At 40.3% G+C, this 24,162-nt stretch overlaps 2 protein-coding genes across 2 annotated transcripts; both read right to left on the bottom strand.

Moving 5' to 3' along the window:
• Nucleotides 1-258: 258 nt before the first annotated feature.
• LOC144654565 (uncharacterized) lies at nt 259-21,540 on the bottom strand. Its single transcript, XM_078514726.1, has 4 exons — nt 21,060-21,540; nt 14,558-14,988; nt 776-1,738; nt 259-575 (listed from the first exon to the last, which is right to left on the bottom strand). Exons 1-4 carry the CDS (start codon nt 21,478-21,480, stop codon nt 321-323), a joined length of 2,070 nt encoding a protein of 689 aa, XP_078370852.1. The 5' UTR covers nt 21,481-21,540; the 3' UTR covers nt 259-320.
• Nucleotides 12,579-14,528, bottom strand: LOC144654568 (uncharacterized). The gene is made up of 2 exons (XM_078514730.1): nt 13,600-14,528; nt 12,579-13,407 (listed from the first exon to the last, which is right to left on the bottom strand). Exons 1-2 carry the CDS (start codon nt 14,428-14,430, stop codon nt 13,153-13,155), a joined length of 1,086 nt encoding a protein of 361 aa, XP_078370856.1. The 5' UTR covers nt 14,431-14,528; the 3' UTR covers nt 12,579-13,152.
• Nucleotides 21,541-24,162: the final 2,622 nt, after the last annotated feature.

Genomic DNA, 24,162 nt, shown 5'->3' with positions numbered 1-24,162 from the left:
GAAACAAATGGTAAACGTCATAGCGTACACTATTGAGTTATGGATGTACTTGGGAGGCTTGCTAAGCACTCAAGAAGCTAGAGTAGCACTCGGCTATCACCTCGTGCGACTCTTACGCTTCTTTCGTGCTTAGCAACCTCCTGCGTACATTCATAACTCAATAGTGTACGATATGACGTTCACCATTTGTTAAATGTCAACTACACAACCTTAAGAAATGAAATCGTGTTTGACCATTTTGACTGTTACTTAAAAAAACCCGAAGCAAATTAAATGTCACTATCATCCATGCATGTGTGTGTCTGGAGCGGTTGCTGTAGTTACTTGAGCCAGACTGTCAGGTGAGGGGACTGGTGATTGTACGATGTGTTTGGCCAATCAGAATCGCTGCTGGGACTGTCGTAACCGTTGGCATTCTGCGACCAGCCATGCGCAGTGGAGCTTTTTGCCAAGACCCCCACAGCCATGCAGTAGTCGTTAGCAGCAGTGTTGCCAGCAGTATTGTAAGACGCGTAAGGATATGAACCTCCATGGACACTTGAAGGCTTTATCCCAAACTTGTTCTGGTTACAGATCTGCAAAAAAAATAATAAAAACTATATTATGTATTGATATAAAAGATACGATTTGTAATTTTTGTTTTATTACGAAATGGCTGGACCAATCTTATTTTTTTACACATTTATAATTTGTCAGTGACTTCTTTGCTGAAGCGCTCTAAACTATAAATCAGAATATGTCGAAATGCAGTGATGATTACACATAATTAATTTACCTTTTTGTTGCCATTCCAAGCATACACCATGACAGGTGTCTGAACAGCTGCACCTACAGCAGATGGCCCAACAGAGTGATTCCACAGCAAGTCTTTTTCTCTGTCTCCAGGCAGTCTCCACATCACCCACTTGCTTCCCAAGCCATCCATCCTCTCACCGCTGGACAACAGAATCGTGGATGCTTCCTCCACCGCCAATCTGCGCGCGTCAATGCAGGCGTACTCTTTCTGTTTAGTGATCTTTGGTGTTTTCAGTGCGGCAGTGTTGTAGTTAGAGACCAGCCATGTCTTGTAAATATTGCCAACATTTCCGCTGATCTTTCCCACAAGAGTCCAGCCACCATTTGCCATGTCACAGTAAGTCTGCACTGAGGAACTTCCTTGCAGATCAGTCTTGATCCAGTAAATTCCATTCTTGGCGCGAGGTTTGTTGTTGGCAAGGCTTGCATCATGGATTTGTTTGCACGAGTCAGCGGGAAGTTTCTTTTCACCCAAGAGGCTACTTTGGCTGGGGAGGCCTGGTTGTAAGTTTTCAAGAGTGATGTTTGGAGGACTGGTAACCAGGAACCTCACTTTGATGTTGTCGTACAGTGTTTTACAGCTGGTACTGGAGGAAGCCCTATGACATCCCAGCCCTAAAGTTCCCGCTGATATTTTCCATTCGTTGCCTACTTGTACATTGTTGTGCACAACTTTCCCGTTCGCCCATTGTGAAAACCTGTCGCCGAGCACTTGATACTTGAAATGAAACCAAGTGTTTACAGCAAAGGCTGTGGGCAACTTGCTATTGTATTTCCAGCCGCCATCTTTGTTGTTCATAAAGGGTCTCAATGTACAAGTAGTTCGGGATTGCGCGTGGTACTCAAACCACCAAGCCGTAGTTTTGCTGCGATCCACATTACTGACGCGTAAGAATGGTCCAGGATAGCTTTTGCTCACAGTCTCCATCAAATCCAGCTCTACCTCAACATCTTTCCATGTAAATCCCGACTTAAGTGTCATTGTCAGAGTAAACCAGGCAATGCCAAAAGATGGGGGTCAGCCGATTTCCCTCATATTTTCAGCATTTAAAACCTATCAGATAAGATTAAGATTGGTGGCATTTAAATGATTTTCTGCCTTTTCAATCTTGAGATTGACCACCCCCCTAGTTTTCGGCACAGAAAGTGCCAAAAATCCTCATAAAAAAGGCCAAATTCTCAGTACAGGAAACAGATCTTTCTTTTGCATTTCGTGCACAAAACTTTTTCTCAAGGTAAATTAACTGGTTGTTGATGTTTTGCACGCTTAGAAACACCTTTTCAGTTCAACTGTAATTTTTACCATATTTTCTAAACTAGGTAGGTAGCTTGTGTCTTGCCACAGAGTGAATTTGGGGGATTTTCAAATTCAATTTTTTCAAAAGTGCGATAGTTTATTTTTTATTAAAAGCCATTTTATAACAGTCCATACCCTTCTTATTCGAAAACAAGAATTTATTGATTGGCACAAGAAATTCTTTTTCCACGAATTTAGTTCAAAAATGGCTCTGATCGCTCTTATGGCTATTTTCCCGCCAAAATTAAATCACACTAAAATATCACATAACATAGATACAATTATATTTTGAAATGAAATAGTTGTATTTGAATTCATTGAAAGGAGTAGAAACTTCATTAAATGTGTTAATAATTGATTTCGAATTAACTATGTTAATTAAAATAATAGATCATCGCCGCAGTCCGTGCATGAATTCATTGTGTATTTCCTGCGAAAACTTAGTCGTATTACGTAAGTATTGCTTCGATTTTCATAGTTTAGTTTGGTATGTCTTAAAAGCGAGATTATAAACCTAATATATAAGGCGGTCTTTGTAGTAATGATCCAAGGTACCAAAGAAAGAAACCACGAGTCGAGACGTTATTTCTCACGTTCGACACGGAACTTTTGTCAGTTTCAATTCATTCTATCACGTTTCATTCGGGACAAACACTCTTATAAGTATGAATTGTTCGTTAGCTTCACAAGAATCACCTTGTAGTCTTCTCGAATATAGTACAACTGTTCTACCGTTAGATGCTTGTAAACAAGATGTTACAGTTCACTTACTACTCGAGGTCTTGTTGTGAGTGGCAAGCGAGGATGGCGATCTCGAAGTTCAGAAATCACTGAGGGAGCTTTCTTCATTCAGTTCAGGTCACTTTGACTTATCCGTAGATAGAGTGGCAGGTATGAGCATCTGTCCAGAACACCGAAAGAGAAGTAACAGGCGACTGCATGCGACTGGCGACCTTGAAAAAATACCTGTTGTTATCACTGCACAAAGATCAATGCAAACAGATTAATGACCCACGCCGTGTTTGCATGACCTTTGTAATGTATGCAACACTGTCACGCTGGTTGTAATTCGAGCTCCTCTCTTTTCAAGTCAGTCTCGAATTCTTTTCATCCTAAAAGAGACACAAAAACGCACACAAGACCCAAGTAAACATAGGTAGAAGTTCAGATCAGCTGTGTATTTTTTTCAAGAACCTTTAGTGACAGCAAGCGTATTTTTTCATTTCTAATTTTGCTATAACGCAAGTGTCATCGTGACGCACCCGAAGTAAGTAGTAACTCCAATTTAACCAATAAAAACAGAAAACATCTCTGTTTTGAACTTTGTCGAGGACTGCATTTTCGTTTTGGTCATTGGAGAAAACTGAAATGTGATCCAACTCGTGTGTGAATGTTTATAGAAGCACAAGGTTCATCAATTTATATGGACATCGTTTACCGATATAAGAGATAAACAAAATGTTCGTTTCAGGTCACGATCGAGAATCAATGTCTAGTATATGTCTGTGTCATATTTTATAACTGAATCGTCTGGTCAGATCAGAATTCGTACCCAAACGATAGTCAAGCTAATCCATTATAGGATGCTTAAGATGCACACGCTTTTGCTTATGATTCGCCACTATGAGAAAACTTATTTAACTAGCTCTAGTTTCCTTTCTTATTCAAAACTATTTGTGAATAAAATAAAGAAAAATAATTCTTAATTTTTGTAGCACAAACGCCTGGTCAAACCTGACAAAGTTCGTGATGGTGTCAACAACAACTTTGTTTCGTGTTGTGTACCTTTCAGACACGAAAAAATTTCTATGTGGGCGTGGTTCACCTGCAACCTTGAAGCAGATTTCATTTGTACTGTAAAAGATTTGTACTCCAGAAACCCTAAGAAAAAATCGTGCAAATGGAATATTAAGCCAACCTATTGCCCGGTTTTTTAACTATCAAAATAAATAATTGAGCGGGGCGAGAGTTAGCTGATGTACAGGAGAAATGTTTACAAGATTATACATCGCGCCAGTGACACTGTAGTGCATGTCTAACAATTATATTCGTTTTTCCTTTACGATCACTTGATTGCCTGTACAACAAAATATCCAACATTCAACCAACATAAATTAAAGGAAAAAGTAAGCAAGTGATCTTCTTGTTTAAATGTTGAATATTTATAGATGTATCCCACTGGCATTTCAAAAAATGATGTTTTGTATACATCAGTTTCCTCGATTCTAAGAAGCTGGGTGTGGCCATTACAAAACTGTGTATCACTGTTTTATATTTGAAAATTAGTAACCCGAGTTTTCTATGAGTTAGATTAATCAACGAGGCTCAGCCGAGTCGACTTTCGCTATCCAAAACATACAGTGGACTATCGCTATCCAAAACCTAAAATTTAAAGCACTTTTAAGCCAACGCACAATCATGCCCTATCAGCGATTATAGTTCACCAATAAATTTTCTCAGATTCTGATTGGATTAAATTGATCACGTGACGCGATGGTGTTCATCCGCGGAGGGCACTATTTAACAATTAGACGGCAAGCTCGAGGTTTCTACCGGCTGATAGTTGGCGAGGGGCGAAGCCCCGAGCCAACTATCAAAAGCCGGTAGAAACCGAGAGCGAGCCGTCTAATTGTGTTAGCATAACCCACCGACCGATGTATTAAACTCAGAATATCGCTAGAATTGATTTAGTGAAGGTTTTGATTGATTAAATTGAGCGAAGACTACGCGCGCGCTCCGAGAGCCTTCTACGGATCAATAGTAGGCACCTGTGTAGCCAATCAGATTGCGCGATTACCAATAGTAGGTCAGTGTGGTTATGCTAACAGTCCATAGTGCCCGTCCGAGAAAAATGCCCGGATGGATAGTGCCCGCCCGTCAGTGAAATTTTTTGTAAACAAGTGTGCCTGCAGACAAAAAAAAAACAACCAAAATCACTGCATTTAGTGGATTGCTTGTCTCGTTTTGTTTCGTTTGTTAAATTTCGGCTTTCAATTGAGTTTTTTATTTTGCAAACTAAAAAAATAATTCACGATGCTCGTTTTTGAATGGGCGCGCCGAAGAAAATTTAATGGTGAATAATAAAAACGATAGAGTGTTTCTGTCTCAGAACTATCGGTTTGATAGTTGCCCCTTGGAAATTTGATGTTCTTAAAACTAGCATATTAGCCCTTAAAGCTTCGCTTCTCGGGCTAATATTTGTTTTAAGAACATCAAATTTCCGCGGGACAACTATCAGTCGATAGTTCCTCGACAGGAACACTGTTGTTTAATTATAGTTCACCACTAAATTTTCTCCGATTCTGATTGGTTTAAATTGAACACGTGACGCAATAGTGCCCGTCCGCCGGAGGGCACTATCAGCCCATAGTGCCCTCCCGTGAAAAATGCCCGGATCAATAGTGCCCGCCCGTGACTGTTTTTTGTAAACAAGCTGCCTGCAGACAAAAAAACCCAACCAAATTCACTGCATTTAGTGAGTTTCTTGTCTGGTTTTGCTTCTTTTGTTAAATTTCGGCTTTCAATTGAGTTTTTTATCCTGAAAAGTAAAAATAATTCACGATGCTCGTTTTTGTATGTGCGCGCGGAAGAAAATTTAGTGGTGAACAATAAAAACAATGGAGTGTTTCTGTCTCGGAACTATCGGTCTGATAGTTGCCCCTTGGAAATTTGATGTTCTTAAAAATAGCATATTTGCCCTCGAAGCTTCGCTTCTCGGGCTAATATTTGTTTTAAGAACATCAAATTTCCGCGGGGCAACTATTTAACAATTAGACGGCAAGCTCGAGGTTTCTACCGGCTGATAGTTGGCGAGGGGCGAAGCCCCGAGCCAACTATCAAAAGCCGGTAGAAACCGAGAGCGAGCCGTCTAATTGTGTTAGCATAACCCACTGACCGATCTATTAAACTCAGAATATCGCTAGAATTGATTTATTGAAGGTTTTGATTGATAAAATTTAGCGAAGACAACTCGCGCACTGCGAGAGCCTTCTACGGATCGATAGTAGGCACCTGTGTAGCCAATCAGATTGCGCGATTACCAATAGTAGGTCAGTGTGGTTATGCTAACAGCCGATAGTTCCTCGACAGAAACACTCTATTGTTAAAATAGTGCCCGTCCAAGGAAAATACCCGGATGGATAGTACTCGTCCGTGAAAATTGTTGTAAAGCGGGCCTGCAGACAGAAAAACCCCACAAAAGTCACAGACTGCATTTAGTGGGTTTCTTGTCTGGTTTTGTTTTGTTTGTTAAATTTCGGCTTTGAAGACTTTCATCTGAAAAAAGATGTCCTGATTACAGTCATAGCAGTCAAAATTCAATCATCATCGTCATCATCATCACCACTGCCACCCCCACCACCACCACCATCATCATCATCATCATCATCATCAACAACAACAACAACAACAACATCATTATCATCATTATCTCCACAGGTGCCCCATGATCTATGATAGTTATTTTATTATAGGAAATGAGAGCTCAGATTTATGAACTTTATGGGCCATATTGCTGAACGTTGTGCTTCTGTGCAAATTTAGATGGGTGTTGGGACATATTACAGTCGTCTTCAGTGATAAAAACGAGAATACAGTCCTCAACAACATATATCCAAAACAGAGATTTGTGCGTTTATTGGTCAAATGAGAGTACATTAAATAGTTAGCATACAATTTCATCAAGAGTGTTACGATAACAGTTGCTGTATAGCCAGATTGTATAAGCAATGGTATAAGGAAAAAATGCTGCTATTACTAACGATTCTAGCATAAAAATTGCTCAGCTAAACTTCTACCTGTGTACGTCTACGTGGGTCTTGTATGCGTGTTTGTGTCTGTTTTGGTATGAAAAGAACTAGAGACTAACTTGAAAAGAGAGGAGCTCGAATTACAACCAGCGTGACAGTGTTGCATACATTACAAAGGTCATGCAAACACGGCGTGGGTCATTAATCTGTTTGCATTGATCTTTGTGCAGTGATAACAACAGGTATTTTTTCAAGGTCGCCAGTCGCATGCAGTCGCCTGTTACTTCTCTTTTGGTGTTCTGGACAGATGCTCATACCTGCCACTCTATCTACGGATAAGTCAAAGTGACCTGAACTGAATGAAGAAAGCTCCCTCAGTGATTTCTGAACTTCGAGATCGCCATCCTCGCTTGCCACTCACAACAAGACCTCGAGTAGTAAGTGAACTGTAACATCTTGTTCACAAGCATCTAACGGTAGAACAGTTGTACTATATCCGAGAAGACTACAAGGTGATTCTTGTGAAGCTAACGAACAATTCATACTTATAAGAGTGTTTGTCCCGAATGAAACGTGATAGAATGAATTGAAACTGACAAAAGTTCCGTGTCGAACGTGAGAAATAACGTCTCGACTCGTGGTTTCTTTCTTTGGTACCTTGGATCATTACTACAAAGACCGCCTTATATATTAGGTTTATAATCTCGCTTTTAAGACATACCAAACTAAACTATGAAAATCGAAGCAATACTTACGTAATACGACTAAGTTTTCGCAGGAAATACACAATGAATTCATGCACGGACTGCGGCGATGATCTATTACTTTAATTAACATAGTTAATTCGAAATCAATTATTAACACATTTAATGAAGTTTCTACTCCTTTCAATGAATTCAAATACAACTATTTCATTTCAAAATATAATTGTATCTATGTTATGTGATATTTTAGTGTGATTTAATTTTGGCGGGAAAATAGCCATAAGAGCGATCAGAGCCATTTTTGAACTAAATTCGTGGAAAAAGAATTTCTTATGCCAATCAATAAATTCTTGTTTTCGAATAAGAAGGGTATGGACTGTTATAAAATGACTTTTAATAAAAAATAAACCATCGCACTTTTGAAAAAATTGAATTTGAAAATCCCCCAAATTCACTCTGTGGCAAGACACAAGCTACCTACCTAGTTTAGAAAATATGGTTAAAATTACAGTTGAACTGAAAAGTTGTTTCTAAGCATGCAAAACATCAACGACCACTTAATTTACCTTGAGAAAAAGTTTTGTGCACGAAATGCAAAAGGAAGATCTGTTTCCTGTACTGAGAATTTGGCCTTTTTTTATGAGGATTTTTGGCACTTTCTGTGCCGAAAACTAGGGGGGTGGTCAATCTCAAGATTGAAAAGGCAGAAAATCATTTAAATGCCACCAATCTTAATCTTATCTGATAGGTTTTAAATGCTGAAAATATGAGGGAAATCGGCTGACCCCCATCTTTTGGCATTGCCTGGTTTACTCTGACAACGACACTTAACATACAATCCGACCTCTGCATTGTCTCTGATCCCTCCCTGCGCAGTATTTCCAAGCAGTTTTCCTTTTTGCACACTCCATTTACCGTAATTGTTCGTCACCCATTCTTTCTTCAGGACAGAGCTTGAAAAATCGTCATGAAAGGCGTACACATAGTCAGGGTTATCCATGACACTTCCGCTGACCGCACCACCAAGCACTAAGGTGTAAGAGGAGGCATCAACAGTGTTGGCTGACATAGGAGCCTGCAGTCTAAACTGTACAGTAGCCGACTTTGTTCCCAGGCCACTAACGACACGGTCTATTTGAGCAGGGTGCTGTCCATTGGCATGGTAATAGATCTGCAAGTCATCTCCATTGTCACGTGTTAATCCACGATCTATCAGCTCGCGATGATTAACTATGTGGATGGAAAATCAAAATCACAAGGTTAGCTTGTTCGTATGTATCATATTATAACTATAAACCATTTACTTTATGGAGATTGCAGCTGAAACATAACGCCACTTTAGTCTACTAAAAGTCACAACTTAACTGTACTAAAAATCGCAACTTAACTGTACTGAAAATCACAACTTAACTGTACTGAAAATAATAACTTAACTGTACTGAAAAGAATAACTTAACTGTATTGAAAATAATAACTTACCTGTACTGAAAATCGCGACTTAACTGTACCGAAAATCACAACTTAACTGTACTGAAAATCGCAACTTAACTGTACTGAAAATCGCAACTTAACTGTACTGAGAATCGCAACTTAACCGTACTGAAAAGCACAACTTAACTGTACTGAAAATCGAAACTTAACTGTATTGAAAATCACAACTTAACTGAACTGAAAATCGCAACTTGACTGTACTGAAAATCGCAACTTAACTGTATTGAAAACCACAACTTAACTGTACTGAAAATCGCAACTTAACTGTATTGAAAATCACAACTTAACTGTATTGAAAATTGCAACTTAACTGTACTGAAAATCATAACTTAACTGTACTGAAAATCATAACTTAACTGTACTGAAAATCACAACTTAACTGTACTGAAAATCACAACTTAACTGTACTGAAAATCATAACTTAACTGTACGGAAAATCGCACCTTAACTGTACTGAAAATCGCAACTTAACTTTACTGAAAATCATAACTTAACCGTACTGAAAATCATAACTTAACTGTACTGAAAATCGCACCTTAACTGTACTGAAAATCACAACTTTAACTGTACTGAAAATCATAACTTAACTGTACTGAAAATCATAACTTAACTGTACCGAAAATCGCGACTTAACTGTACTGAAAATCGCAACTTACAACTGTACTGAAAATCGCAACTTAACTGTACTGAAAATCACAACTTACAACTGTACTGAAAATCGCAACTTAACTGTACTGAAAATCATAACTTAACTGTACTGAAAATCATAACTTAACTGTACTGAAAATCGCAACTTAACTGTACTGAAAATCACAACTTAACTGTACTAAAAATCGCAACTTAACTGTACTGAAAATCACGACTTAACTGTACTGAAAATCGCAACTTGACTGTACTGAAAATCGCAACTTAACTGTACTAAAAATCACAACTTAACTGTACTGAAAATCGCAACTTAACTGTACTGAAAATCACAACTTAACTGTACTGAAAATCAAAACTTAACTGTACGGAAAATCGCACCTTAACTGTACTGAAAATCACAACTTAACTGTACTGAAAATCATAACTTAACTGTACTGAAAATCATAACTTAACTGTACTGAAAATCACAACTTAACTGTACTGAAAATCATAACTTAACTGTACTGAAAATCACAACTTAACTGTACTGAAAATCACAACTTAACTGTACTGAAAATCATAACTTAACTGTACGGAAAATCGCACCTTAACTGTACTGAAAATCGCAACTTAACTTTACTGAAAATCATAACTTAACCGTACTGAAAATCATAACTTAACTGTACTGAAAATCGCACCTTAACTGTACTGAAAGTCACAACTTAACTGTACTGAAAATCATAACTTAACTGTACTGAATATCATAACTTAACTGTACTGAAAATCATAACTTAACTGTACCGAAAATCGCAACTTAACTGTACTGAAAATCACAACTTACAACTGTACTGAAAATCGCAACTTAACTGTTCTGAAAATCACATTTTAACTGTACTCAGGGAAATCGCAATTTAACTGTACTGGAATCGAAAATTAACTGTAATGAAAATCACAAGTCAACTGCACTGCAAATCGTAATAACTATACTGACAACCTCAATCAGGTGTATCGAAAAATCCAAGTAACGGGAACACTAAAAGAGTTGAAATTAATTTGAGGTAATCGAAACTTAACACATGTGATGACGCTGCTTCCCCAGTTTGTTTAATTCCCGTTTAAATAATTTACTTTTTATTTTATTTTTTTAGTTTGAGATTTTGAATTAATTGCTAGTAAAACGATTACTCAAGAGAAGATAAAACTTTGTACCTGGAACACTCAGAGTGTAATGTTTCGGCAGTGAGGACCCTTTCGTCTCAATTCGCACTGGTATTTTTCCTCCTTGTTTGGCTAAACAGCGCTGATATCCGCTAGAAGCATTCCCTGTTACCAATTTATCCAAAAGATGCTGTACTGGTTTCAACAAGGCGATTTCTTCTTCAGCGATTCGAGCCAGCTTTTCGGCGTCCTTTTGCATAACTGTGGCCAGAGTTTTCTTTTCGTTAAAGGTGTTCAAATCAAGAGTTAGCTTGTAAATCAGAGAATCAATCTGACTTTTGGCGCGGTACACCTCGCCATGTTTTGTTGGTTGGGTTTTTCGCGTTAGATCTTTTGCGAGTGTGACTCGAGACTGACTTGAAAAGGATAGTATTGCGGACAAAATTGCCACAAGGCTTAGTTTGAAAGCCATGTATTCGACGCGGGTTGGTCGTTAATAAAGTTAAACACAAGATAAAGAGAAAGCTGTACTGATGTTCGCTAAGTTGTTCAGAAAGACTAACTGTGGGTAATGCAGTTTTACTGTTGTTAGTGCTAATGTGTACAGGTTATTTTTCGTGAAATGTATATCATATGAATTGCAACATATGAAAGAAACTGTCAATTTGTTGTGTTGATTCAGAAGGGTCAATCGTTTTGTTTATTAAAATTCGGGTCTTTCTCAGTCTTCATCAGTTAAAAAAAAATATTAACCAGACTACAAAACCGGTTATGTTCTCACTTAATCTTGTTAGGTGTCGGGTCAGCTAATGATATTCAAGTCCCCTATCAGATATAAAATTTTTCTTCCGGGTAAAATGTTTTGGTTGTACTTGAAAGTAAATAGATTAACAAGATTGATATATGTAAATTTTAGTGTTGTTTGTAGAGAGATTGAATGAATAAAGATAACCCAAGGACATGCCGGCGTTGCTGTGCTTCAGGAGAAATAAAATTGAAGCGTTTAACAATTGGATTCCAAGACAGGCTATTGTGCATACTTTAACCTTATTTTTTACGAGCTTCAGAGTTATTGTTTGAGGACAGTCCTTTATGAGGGGATACTTCGACACAAACTTAACACAATTATAATTTTTCACTCTTGTTAGGTTTGTCGGGCAGTCATAACATAACAAATACTCCACTGTGGGAGTGCGGAAGGGGGTATAGTAGGGGTGGGGGGCAGGGACTTTTGAAGCAAAAATGATGGTAGATGATTCACATTGTTGTAAGCGGGGAATTTCTGCTAGAAACTTTTTCCGAGAATCGTTAGCAGAATTTGGTGACAATTCGCTGGCGCCATGTCAGATTTAAGGGCGAGATTGAAACGTACGTTGATATCCCATTCAGAGGCTCTTGTCTGTAAAACGTCGATAACCCCCTTACCCCACCCACCCCGTCGTGTGATATCGAACATAAAGTCATTTGTTTATTTCTGAGTTAAAATTTTTCCTTTTTGCTGAGTTGCTTGGTTGCGACTCTACGGGTCCATTGCAAGTTAAATAGAATCTAAAGCTGATCAAAATACAAGATCAAATTTGTGACTTTAAAAAATGCCCGAAAACAGCGGCTTCTCTGGCAGGCTATTTTCTCCATAACAACATATTCGCAAAAGTCTTCTGATGAAAAGTTCTTCTTTTATGTGATTTTCCAAGTAAATGAGTTTGAATTTTTTAAACTGTACGCCTACGTTTCCTGGACAAGATGTATATTTTTCTAAGATGTGGGAGCCTTAATTCTCGAATTACTGTGATGTTTCAATGCAGCAGAGTGACTAAGCTTTTTCGCGGTACATCACGCAATGCTTCCCAGTCGCGTAAAATACACTTCTTAGAGTGCGTTGCGTGACGAGTCCGAAGAGAAGAAAAGGGAGCGTGACTCAGAATAATTTTAACCCAACGCCATTTTATTGTCTTTTTTTTTCTTTTTTTTCAAACAACTTAACGCCTCAGTTAAATGTGACACATTCATACCTACTTTCACGACTCTCATATTCTCAGCATGGCAAATGAAAATTTTAACACAGAAATCAATATTTTAGAAAAACACTTAAAACAAAATGATATACATCTCTTTCTTTTTCAACTACGTTTAATATATTGATTGTTTTTTTTTTTTTTTTTACTTTGTCAAATTGTCTCTGGTCTAAAATCACTCTCCTATGTCAACACACAACCTTATGAAATGAAATCGTGTTCTATAAAATGCCCTCATTTTGACTATCACTTAAAAAACCCGAAGCAAATTAAATGTCACTATCATCCATGCATGTGTGTCTCTGAGGCGGTTGCTATAGTTACTTGAGCCAGACCGTCAGGTGAGGGGACTGGTGAGTATATGATTTGTTCGGCCAATCAGAATCGCTGCTGGGACTGTCGTAACCACCAGTATTCTGAGACCAGCCATGTGCAGTGGAACCTTTAGCCATGACCCCTACAGCCATACAGTAGTCATTATTGTTGGTGTAGCCAGCAGTATTGTAAGACGCGTAAGGATACGAACCTCCATGTGCACCATAAGGCTTTACCCCAAACTTATTCTGGTAACAGATCTGCATAAAACAAAATAAACATCAGTGAAGATTCAAAGTCTTTGATTGAAGCATACTGTCATACTTGTTACCAGTCTGTTACCAGTCAGTGACTTATTTGCAAAAACGTGAATGTGCCTTAAAACACAACCCAAAATATGTCGAAATATAAGGGTATTTCAGTCTCATTCTACACATCATCCCCTTTTTTACCTTTTTGTTGCCATTCCAAGCATACACCATGACGGGTGTCTGAACAGCTGCACCTACAGCTGATGGCCCTACAGAGTGATTCCACAGCAAGTCTTTTTCTCTGTCTCCAGGCAGTCTCCACATCACCCACTTGCTTCCCAAGCCATCCATCCTCTCACCGCTGGACAACAGAATCGTGGACGCTTCCTCCACCGCAAGTCTTCGCGCGTCAATGCAGGCGTACTCTTTCAGTTTAGTGATCTTTGGTGTTTTCAGCTCCGTAGTGTTGTAGTTAGACACCAGCCATGTCTTGTAAATATTGCCAACATTTCCGCTGATCTTTCCCACCAGAGTCCAGCCACCATTTGCCATGTCACAGTAAGTCTGCACTGAGGAACTTCCTTGCAGATCAGTCTTGATCCAGTAAATTCCATTCTTGGCGCGAGGTTTGTTGTTGGCAAGACTTGCATCATGGATTTGTTTGCACGAGTCAGCGGGAAGTTTCTTTTCACCTAAGAGGCTACTTTGGCTGGGGAAGTCTGGTTGGAAATTTTCAAGAGTGATATTTGGATGACTGGTAACCAGGAACCTCACTTTGATGTTGTCGTACAGTGTTTTACAGCTGGTACTGGAGGAAGCCCTATGACATCCCAGCCCTAAAGTTCCCGCTGATATTTTCCATTCGCTACCAACTTGTACATTGTTGTGCACAAGTTTACCGTTCGCCCATTGTGAAAACCTGTCGCCGAGCACTTGATACTTGAAGTGAAACCAAGTGTTTGTAGTAAAGGCTGTGGGTAACTTTCCTTGGTACTTCCAGCTTCCATCTTTGTTGTTGACAAAAGGTCTCATGGTACATGTGATATGAGAATTTGCGTAGTACTCAAACCACCAGGCTGTGGTTTTGCTGTGGGCTACATTGCTGACGCGCAAGAATGGCCCAGGATAGCTTTTGCTTATAGTCTCCACCAAGCTCTACCTCAACATCTTTCCATGTAAATCCCGACTTAACATACAATCCGACCTCTGCACTGTCTGTGATGCTTCCCTGCGTAGTATCTCCAAGCAGTTGTCCTTTTTGCACACTCCATTTACCGTAATTGTTCGTCACCCATTCTTTCTTCAGAACAGAGCTTGAAAAATCGTCATGAAAGGCGTACGCATAGTCAGGGTTATCCATGGCACTTCCGCTGACCGCACTACCAAGCACTAAGGAGTAAGAATAGGCATCAACAGTGTTGACTGACATAGGAGCCTGCAGTCTAAACTGTACAGTAGCCGACTTTGTTCCCAGTCCACTAAGGACGCGGTCGATTTGAGCAGGGTGCTGTCCATTGGCATGGAAATAGACCTGTAAGTCATCTCCATTGTCACGTGTTAATCCACGATCTATCAGCTCGCGATGGTTAACTGAGAAAATAAAAAAAAAAATTGGCTTATGATTAGCAGACAACTTATTATATATGACTGCTGTAATGTACACATTATTAAAAGAGTCCTTGGTTTCTAGAGAGAGAGGTAAAATAATAGTGGGCATAGAATTGCAATTTTTTGGAAATCGCAGCTCAACTGTACTTGAGGAAATTACAACGTAGCTGTAGAAAACTGAATGAAAACTGAATCTGGCTCAGAACTAGCTGACCCACCCCTGATAGGGAGTTGAAAATTACATGACCCACCCTTTTGCTCAAAAATTTCATTATTAAGAGACCAATCGTTTCTTTTGGGGTGTATGGAGTGTTTGAGAGTGTTAGTACCTTTGCAGGGGGGCGGTCGCATTCTCAGGGCTGCACTGATCCAGACTCAGCATCCAGCTCTGACGTATGGCTCCTCGAAGTTGCATGCACTGCAACGGCCATACCCCGGGCAACGGTGTCGACCCATCGGCTGAACTACGTCAGGGTAGCTGGCTCACATCTAGGCTGACGAGGTGAAAGGGGCAGGTGGGGCTCAATAGCTGTCGAAGGCGGCCCAACTCCAAACTAAAACCCAAGTGTTAGCACCTGTCAGCCCAGAGGGCAGCTTCCAAGGGAGGGAAATTAAAACCCCTACAACAAACCAATCCCTCCTTTGGAGTTCGTCGCAGGGCTAATCACTCTGCACCATAAAAAACAACCGATTACGGAAACCAGAGATTCGTTGAGGACAGTCTACACTGGATCAAGTACGACGACTTGCCTAACTCTGGTGGACAAATTCATCACCTGGGACGAAGGCAGAATGACGGACACGGGTGAAATCTGCAAAGAAGCTCGTGTGCTGAAAGGGTCGTTGGCTAATCCAAAAATTGTACGTAAGATCGGATGTTGGAATGTGCGGACAATGTATAGCGTCGGCAAAACAGCCCAAGTAACATCTGAGATGCAACGCTACAGGCTCAGTATACTGGGAATCAGTGAATGCAGGTGGTCTGGGTTCGGCAGCCTGAGACCTCAGACTGGAGAGACCAATTCCTCTACTCAGGTAGGGAGGATGACATTCACCAAAGTGGGGTGGGAATTGTGATGGCTAGATATGCCAGCAGTCACCAGTCAGCGACCGGATCATTGTGGCCAGGTTTTACTCCAAGTACGTTAAGACAACCATTGTACAGGTGTATGCACCAACTAATGAAGCAGAAGACGCGGCAAAGGATACTTTCTATGATCAGCTGCAGAAAACGCTGGATGCGGTTCCTAGACATGACATGCTGTTGGTAATCGGGAGACTGGAACGCCAAGGTGGGAGAGACGCAGGAGGGTGAGAGTGGCATCGTTGGGAAACACGATTTAATCATCCTTCGGACCCCTACTTTGGAACATGTTTCAAAATGATCTGTCATCACATGTAAAGGACGCAAACTTAACTATGTACGCTGACGACCACCAAATGTACGTTAAGGGAACGGACCACGAAACAGTTGGACGCAGTTTGAAAATTCATGGTAGCCAAGCCCTGGCTTGGTACTCAAAGAACTATTTAAAAGCAAATCCAGACAAGTTCCAGTCGCTAATTATCAATCCAAGAAAACTCGATAAGGACAAGAGCGACACAGCCCTCAGCATCGATGACATAGACATTACAAAAACAGAACAAATCAAGCTACTGGGAGTTCACATCGACGATAATCTTGAGTTCACCGAGCATATCCGTGTGCTATGCATTAAGGCCAGCCAGAAAGTCGGAGTACTTTCTCGTCTTCGCAATTTAATACCTTGCAAGGCTAAGCTATTACTGTATAAGACGTTCATTTTACCTCACCTAACATACTGCCATCTAACATGGCAGTTTTGTAAGTCATCGGACAAAAGGAAACTTGAGAGAATTCAGGAACGCGCATTAAGAGTTATATTCAGATCCCACGCCGAAACCTATAACGAACTCTTGGGACGGGCAGATTTGCCCACACTATATAATAGGCGTTTACAAGATACAGCAACGCTTATGTATAAGGTCAAGAACGGGCTTGCGCCAGACAACGTCTCTGCTCTTTTTGTCCGCAAAGACACTACACACTCGCTTAGAAACAGTGATTTTGTCTTACCGCGTTTTGATACTAAACGCTACGGGAAACATTGTATCAGATATCTTGGACCACTTCTATGGTCAAAATTAAGCAAAGAACTGAAAAACTCGCCGACTGTGACTGCATTCAAAACTAAAATTACAAAACTCAATCTATCGGACTACGTGGACAACAATAGTAACTGTTGCAAACTCTGTTGCGCTCAAGACATTGTAAATATTAGTTTTTAGTTTTTAGTTAAGTGTTTTAAATATTTTTAGCTTAGCATTATTAATAGTATTTTAGGTATTTTAATTGTGTCCCCAATTAGTCCATAAGGGCTAAACACACAGACACGGTAATAAAGTTTTTATTATTATTATTATTATTATTGCGAGAGAAATGACAATGGCGAGTGCTTTGTGACCTTTTGTGCATCCAACAATCTCGCTATAACATCAACCATGTTTCCCCATAAGGATGTTCACAAGTACACATGGACCTCGCCAGGTGGTCAACACCGAAACCAAATCGACCACGTGGCAATCAGGTCGCAGTTTAAGAGGTCAGTCAAAGACACAAGGACTTATAGAGGAGCTGATGTGGGGGACTGATCACAACCTTATCATAACTAAGGTCAAACTCAGGTTAAACAGCACAGGAAAGAAGCAAGAGAAAACTATCAGATATGAAGAGAGCAAGCTGAGAGCACCTGAGGTGAGACAACAGTTCCAGCTTGAACTGAGGAATAGATTCAACATTCTCCAGACGTCTGATCAGAATGACAGGGACACAGATGGCTACCAGAACAGCAAACCATCCGACTCAGCCAGAAACATAGAGTAGAGGTGGCAAAAGAACAAGAACGCCTACACAGAAACAGCAATGAATGCATTGGGGCACAGAAAGAAGAAGAGTCAGAGCTGGATCAGCACAGAAAGTTGGAGAAAAATCGAGGCGAGGAGGAAGATTAAAGAGAAAGATAGACGATGCAAGATCTGAGAGGCTGAAGGACAAAGCCCGGAATGAGTAAAGAGACAAGAATAAGGAGACAAAGAGGAGCCTCAGGAAGGATAAGAGAGACTGGGTAAACAACATTGCGCAAGAAGCTGAAGATGCTGCACGACTGGGGCAGATGAAAGGAGTATACGATGCAACTAGGAGGCTCTGTAACAAAGGGCCAAAGAAGGTAGCAATGGTGAAGGGCAAGAATGGAAGATTACTGACCAAAAAAGTTGAGGTCAAAGACAGATGGCGAGAGCATTTTGTGGAGGTCCTGAACAGGCCAGCTCCTGAAGTAACCCTGCCGAGGTGGAAGAGGCGAACGAGGAAAATGAAAGCATTAACACAGGAGCGATAACAAAAGATGAGATAAGGGGTGCCCTGGGAAACATGAAAAGTGGAAAGGCACCAGGTATAGATAACATTACGGCTGACCTTCTGAGGGCTGACAATGATACTGCAATAAGTGTCTTGCATGATTTATTTAGCACCATATGGAAAGAGGAAAGTGTTCCAGAGGACTGGTGCAGAGGGCTCATTGTCAAGCTCCCCAAGAAAGGGGATCTAACGACCTGCAGAAACTGGACAGGTATCACCCTCATGCCTACTATAGCCAAGGTGATGGGTAGAATTCTGATCAAGAGGATTGTTGCGGGGACGGATGCAGAATTGAGAAAGGAACAAGCTGGATTAAGAAAGGGAAGGAGCACAATAGAACAGATCTTTGTGCTCTGGAACATTGTCGAGCAGGCAGTTGAATGGAACTCCAGCCCCCCCCCTCCACCTTTACCTGTGCTTTGTCGACTACGAGAAGGTTTTTGATAGCATACATGGAAGCACTCTCTGGAAGATCATGAAGTGCTACGGAATACCATCTAAGATCGTGAGAATGGTGCAAGTGATGTAACTAACTCGACAAGTGCAGTGGTTGATGGTAGTGGAAGGACAGATTGGTTTGAGGTGAAGTCGGGTATCAAGCAGGGATGTAACATGTCTGGGTTTGGTGATGAGGAGAACAGTTGTTCATTAAGGGACAGGCATTAGGTAGAAGATGACAACTATGCTAGAGGACTTAGACTTCGCAGACGACCTGGCTCTCATCTCAAGCACATTCACACAGATTCAGAAGAAGATCGACCACCTGAATAGGAACGGGAAGGGAACGGGCTTGAAATTCAGCACCACGTACGAAAACCAAACTCATGAGGATAAATGCAAACTACAACAATGCAATCGTAGTCGATGGACAGCAAGTAAAGGATGTGGACAGCTTTGACTACCTAGGAGCAAGAGTAACCAGGCATGGAGGGGCTGAGAAGGACATCAAGAGCCGCCTAGGGAAAGCTAGAGGAGCTTTCAACAAGCTGGTTAAGATCTGGAGGAGTGGGCAGTTGAGCAAAAACACCAAGATAAGAATCTTCAAGTCCAATGTCATAGCAGTGCTTCTTTACGTGTGTGAAACCTGGAGAATGACCAAGAGGGGCGAGGCAAAACTACTGACACATCTACGGAGGATACTGAGAATATACTGGCCAATGAGGGTGTCAAATGAGGAGGTCAGAAGACAGGCAAGGACTTGCACCATCAGTGAACAGATAAGGAGGCGAATGTGACGATGGATAGGCCATTTATTGCGCATGGGCCACCAGCAGAATCCCCGCATTGCGCCAACATGGGCACCGGAGGGAAGGAGGAGCAGAGAGCGTCCGAAAGAAACATGGAGGAGAACAGTAGAGGGTGAGAGGCAGAAGATGGGTTTTGCCACCTTCTGCGGAAGACAGGGTAGAGTGGAAGAAACTGATCAAAGGCCCTATTCTCCCAGAGGAGACTTAGGATTCAGATAGATAATCATTTCTTTACCATCTGTTAGGAGTTAGAGGTTTTAGATTTAACATGAACTTTTTAAGTGTGATCCCCAACATACACCACTCTAATTGTCCCTTGTGGACACTGCAGTTCCATGTACGTCTTTTCCCGTTTCTTAGCACACCAAAGAAGGATGAATTTCTCGTTTCTTATACTAGTATTTTGTAAGTTTTCTACATATTGCGTGTAACGTCCATGGGAAAATTTAGACACAAACATATGCGTAAACTTAAACAGTACGTAATATTAATTTATAAACAATTATTGAAGAGTTCATATTTTTATACAGAAATTTAATTGATAACAGAACCTACAACCACTGTCTATTATTCATATTTGCAAAGAGTTTACTGGTGAAAGCCTTAAGCACAGAGTGAATCTACGCTGGCTGAAGAGAGACAGGCAAAACTGATGTTCTGATCACGAGCCATCTAGGGGGGTCAGGGGGCATGCTCCCTAGGGAAAGTTTTATATTTGGGCCTTCTTAAAACGCTAGAAATTCATTTAAACTGCTCACTTCGAGAAATTTATAAATTTTTAATGATTAATACAACTGATAATTTTCTTGGAACTATAACAGTTTAAAGTTAGTGAATAAATACGACGACCCACCCCCAATGTGTTAATCAAAACTACATAAATCAAAACTACATAACCAACCCCTTTTCGAGGGCTCAAAAACTGATAACCCACTCCTTTTCTGCTCCGTCCCCCCCCCCCCCTCCTCCACTACTGATTGGTCAGTCTCTAATAGACGTTCAAAGGTAATGTTTCCATGGGTAAGTTGCCTACCACTAATTTCAGAACAGTTTAAGTACCAAGAATCTGCGAAATCTCAGTGACGTAGCTCCTTTAAACTCATCCGCGGCACAAATGTGTGTAAATCGTAATTGAACTATACTAAACTGCTGAAATCTCAACTTAATTAAAACAAAACTCAACTGTATTGGGAAATCAAAGTAACTGGAATAGTTCTAAAAGTGTCGAAATTCATTTGAGGTAATCGAAACTTAACTGCACGAGATGATGCTGCTTCCTCAGTTTTTTTAAAAAGAATATTTAGATTCGACGTATTTAATTCCCGTTTAAATAAAAAACGATTGATTTAGGAATGATTAAAATTTCGTACCTGGAACACTCAGAGTGTAATGTTTCGGCAGTGAGGACCCTTTCGTCTCAATTCGCACTGGTATTTTTCCTCCTTGTTTGGCTAAACAGCGCTGATATCCGCTCGAAGCATTGCCCGTTACCAAGTTATTCAAAAGATGCTGTACTGGTTTCAACAAGGCGATTTCTTCTTCAGCGATTCGAGCCAACTTCTCGGCGTCCTTTTGCATAACGGTGGCCAGAGTTTTCTTTTCGTTAAAGGCTTTCAAATCAAGAGTAAGCTTGTAAATCAGAGAATCAATCTGACTTTTGGCTCGGTACACCTCGCCATGTTTTGTTGCTTGGGTTTTTCGGGTCTGATTTTTTCCGAGTGTGACTCGAGACTGACTTGAAAAGAATAATATTGCGGACAAAATAGCGACAAGGCTTATTTTGAAAGCCATGTATTTGACGCAGGATTGTTGTTAACAAAGCGAAACACGAGATAAATAGAACGCTTTACTGATGACCACTTCAGTTGTCGTTCAGAAACACTGACTGTGGGTAATGCAGTTTTACTGTCGCTAATGATGATGTGTACATGCCATTTTTCGTTAAACATACGTGTTATCATTTGCAACATGAAAGACGCTGTCATGTTTGAGTCATTTGCTGTGTTGATTCAGAAGGGTCTCCTGTCTTGTTACTTGGACTGCTAAGCTCCGAGTCAAGAATTTGGTCGCATTCTTTTTGTGTGTGTGTCGCGATTATCCTGAGAAGGATGGGCCGAAACTCGATACCAAACATTCGATATAGAAACACCGATATTTTATCGTGCCGAACGATCTTGATTTTTTTGTTCACATAACTGAATTAGAGTTTCGTTTCTGCGCTAATTTGTGTGAACATGGATAGTAAACTATCATGATCCATGGTGTACTTGTGTGAATAATCCCAGACGTTTCGGAACTTCTGTCCCTTCATCAGTAGAAGATAGCCGTTGAAGTCAGCGCGCGTCATTTTATTTAAATGTGGAAACATTGAGTGCGCGCGCGCTAACTGAGTCCATTTTCGTAAATCGGCCTGATCGCACAACAGACATCACCATTCCATCATGGCCGCCTGATCTTCAATCTTACGAACATCAGAGAAAGACGCAGCGCGGAAGGCCGCCTGATCTTCAAATAGCGCGCGGCATAAACATAGACTCAGTTAGCGCGCGCACTCAATGTTGCCACATTCAAATAAAATGACGCGCGCTGACTTCAACGGCAATTTTCCACTGATGAAGGGACAGAAGTTCCGAAACGTCTGGGATTATTCACACAAATAAGCGCAGAAACGAAACTCTAATTCTATTATGTGATCATCTGAATGCGCTAGAGAGTTTTTAACAACATTTTGACAATATTGTGATCTTATTATCATTGATTTTTTGGATCAATTTAGGTTTCTGGGAAACTGCTCACCTACCCCTCCCCAAACCTAACATTTTGCCCAAAGCGATAAGTAAGGGTTAATGTTAGGTTTGGGGAGGGGTAGGTGAGCAGTTTCCCAGAAACCTAAATTGATCCGATTTTTTTGTGTCGCGATTGTCCTGATAAGTATAGGCGATACTCGATACCAAATATTCGGGATACACCGATATTTCGTCTGTGCAAACAATCTTAAAAGCGTGCGTGAACCAGAGCCATTAGCGATATAATATCTGTTTACAGATTATCAGCTGGTAATACTGGTCGCCTGTCGCCTCTTACAAATGAATCGTGCAAAATCACACGAAACATTCTCCGCATTTAAGATGGCCTGAGTAAAGCTGTTTTCAGCTTCTTGTTTATGAAAATCTGGGACCTTCTCAGTCTACATCACTTAGGTTGTGTTCTCTCTCAATATTGTAAGGTGTCAGGTTTGCTCAGCTATTCTTCCGGTAAAAATGGTTTGTCAACAAGGTGCAAAATTTAGTGTTGTTTGTAGAGGGAATGAATGAATGAAGATGACGATCTGACCAAAAGGACATGCCAGCGTTGTTGTACTTGAGGATGAATTAACCTAAATTTGCGTTTAACAATTTGATTTTAAGAGAGGCTGTTGTGAATACTTAAAGCCATGTTATTACGTGCTTCAGAGTCATTGTTTGAGGACACTCCTTTGTTAGCGGATACTAAGACACACACAAAAAATGTGATTTTTAGCTTTCTTAGTTTTGTCCGGCAATCATATAAATAACAAATACTCCAGGGTGGGAGTGCGAGGAAGGGGGAGGGGGGGGTTGTGGAGGCAGAAACCGGGGGTAGATGTTTTGCAATTTTTTAAGCGAGGGATCTCCTCTAGGAACTTTTCCAAGAGTCATAAGTACAGTTTGGTGACAATTCACTGGCGCCATATGCATGTCAGATTTAAGAGCTAGATTGAAACGTTGAGGCCCCATTCAGCGGCTATTGTCTGTAAAACGTACATATTCCCCTTACCCCACCCACCTCGTCGCGATTAATATCGAAAATAAAGTCATTTGGTTATTTTTGAGTTAAAATTTTTCCTTTTTGCCAGGTTGCTTAGTTCCGACTCGGTGGTTCCATTGTTTATAGAATCTCAGCTCATCACAATACAAGAATAAATTTGCGACTTTAAAAATGCTCGAAAACAGGCTTGTTCTCTGCTATTGTCTATATTTTCATAAACTTTATTTAAATGATCATAAATTAGACAGGAATTGACAGATTTCAGGGACACTTTGCTCATGCACTATTGACTGTTTGCTCTATAACGTTAATGTAAATACTAGGTTGCAATCGAATTTGATGACATTATTTCTGTACTTTTAATTTTAAGAAAAATCCAGGTTTTATGTATTACTAGCAGTAACCAACGGTTAGGAAGTGCGGGCTAGAATGCTTTTGAGTCAAGGGATTTTGAATAAAACTTTTGTTGAGTATTGAAATTGGTTGGCCATCGCGTTGGGTAGTTTTCTTAAAAAAAATCCGCATACATCTGTTGAAGATGATTTCCAGTACTGCGCAATAGGCTCAGGGTTTGTTGTCATTATACGTTACACTGCGGTAATAGCGTATATAAAGTTTCTTGATTCGTTAACTCATTCTTGTCACAACAAAAATATACAAAATTGACCATGTTGCATTTACTATTTA

The sequence above is a fragment of the Oculina patagonica genome, chromosome 5 (assembly GCF_052425735.1).
Source record: "Oculina patagonica isolate OP01 chromosome 5, crgOcupat, whole genome shotgun sequence".
NCBI classification, from domain to species: Eukaryota; Metazoa; Cnidaria; class Anthozoa; order Scleractinia; family Oculinidae; genus Oculina; species Oculina patagonica.
Note: the sequence above shows the minus strand (reverse complement) of the source record. Positions and strands in the feature narration are given on the sequence as shown.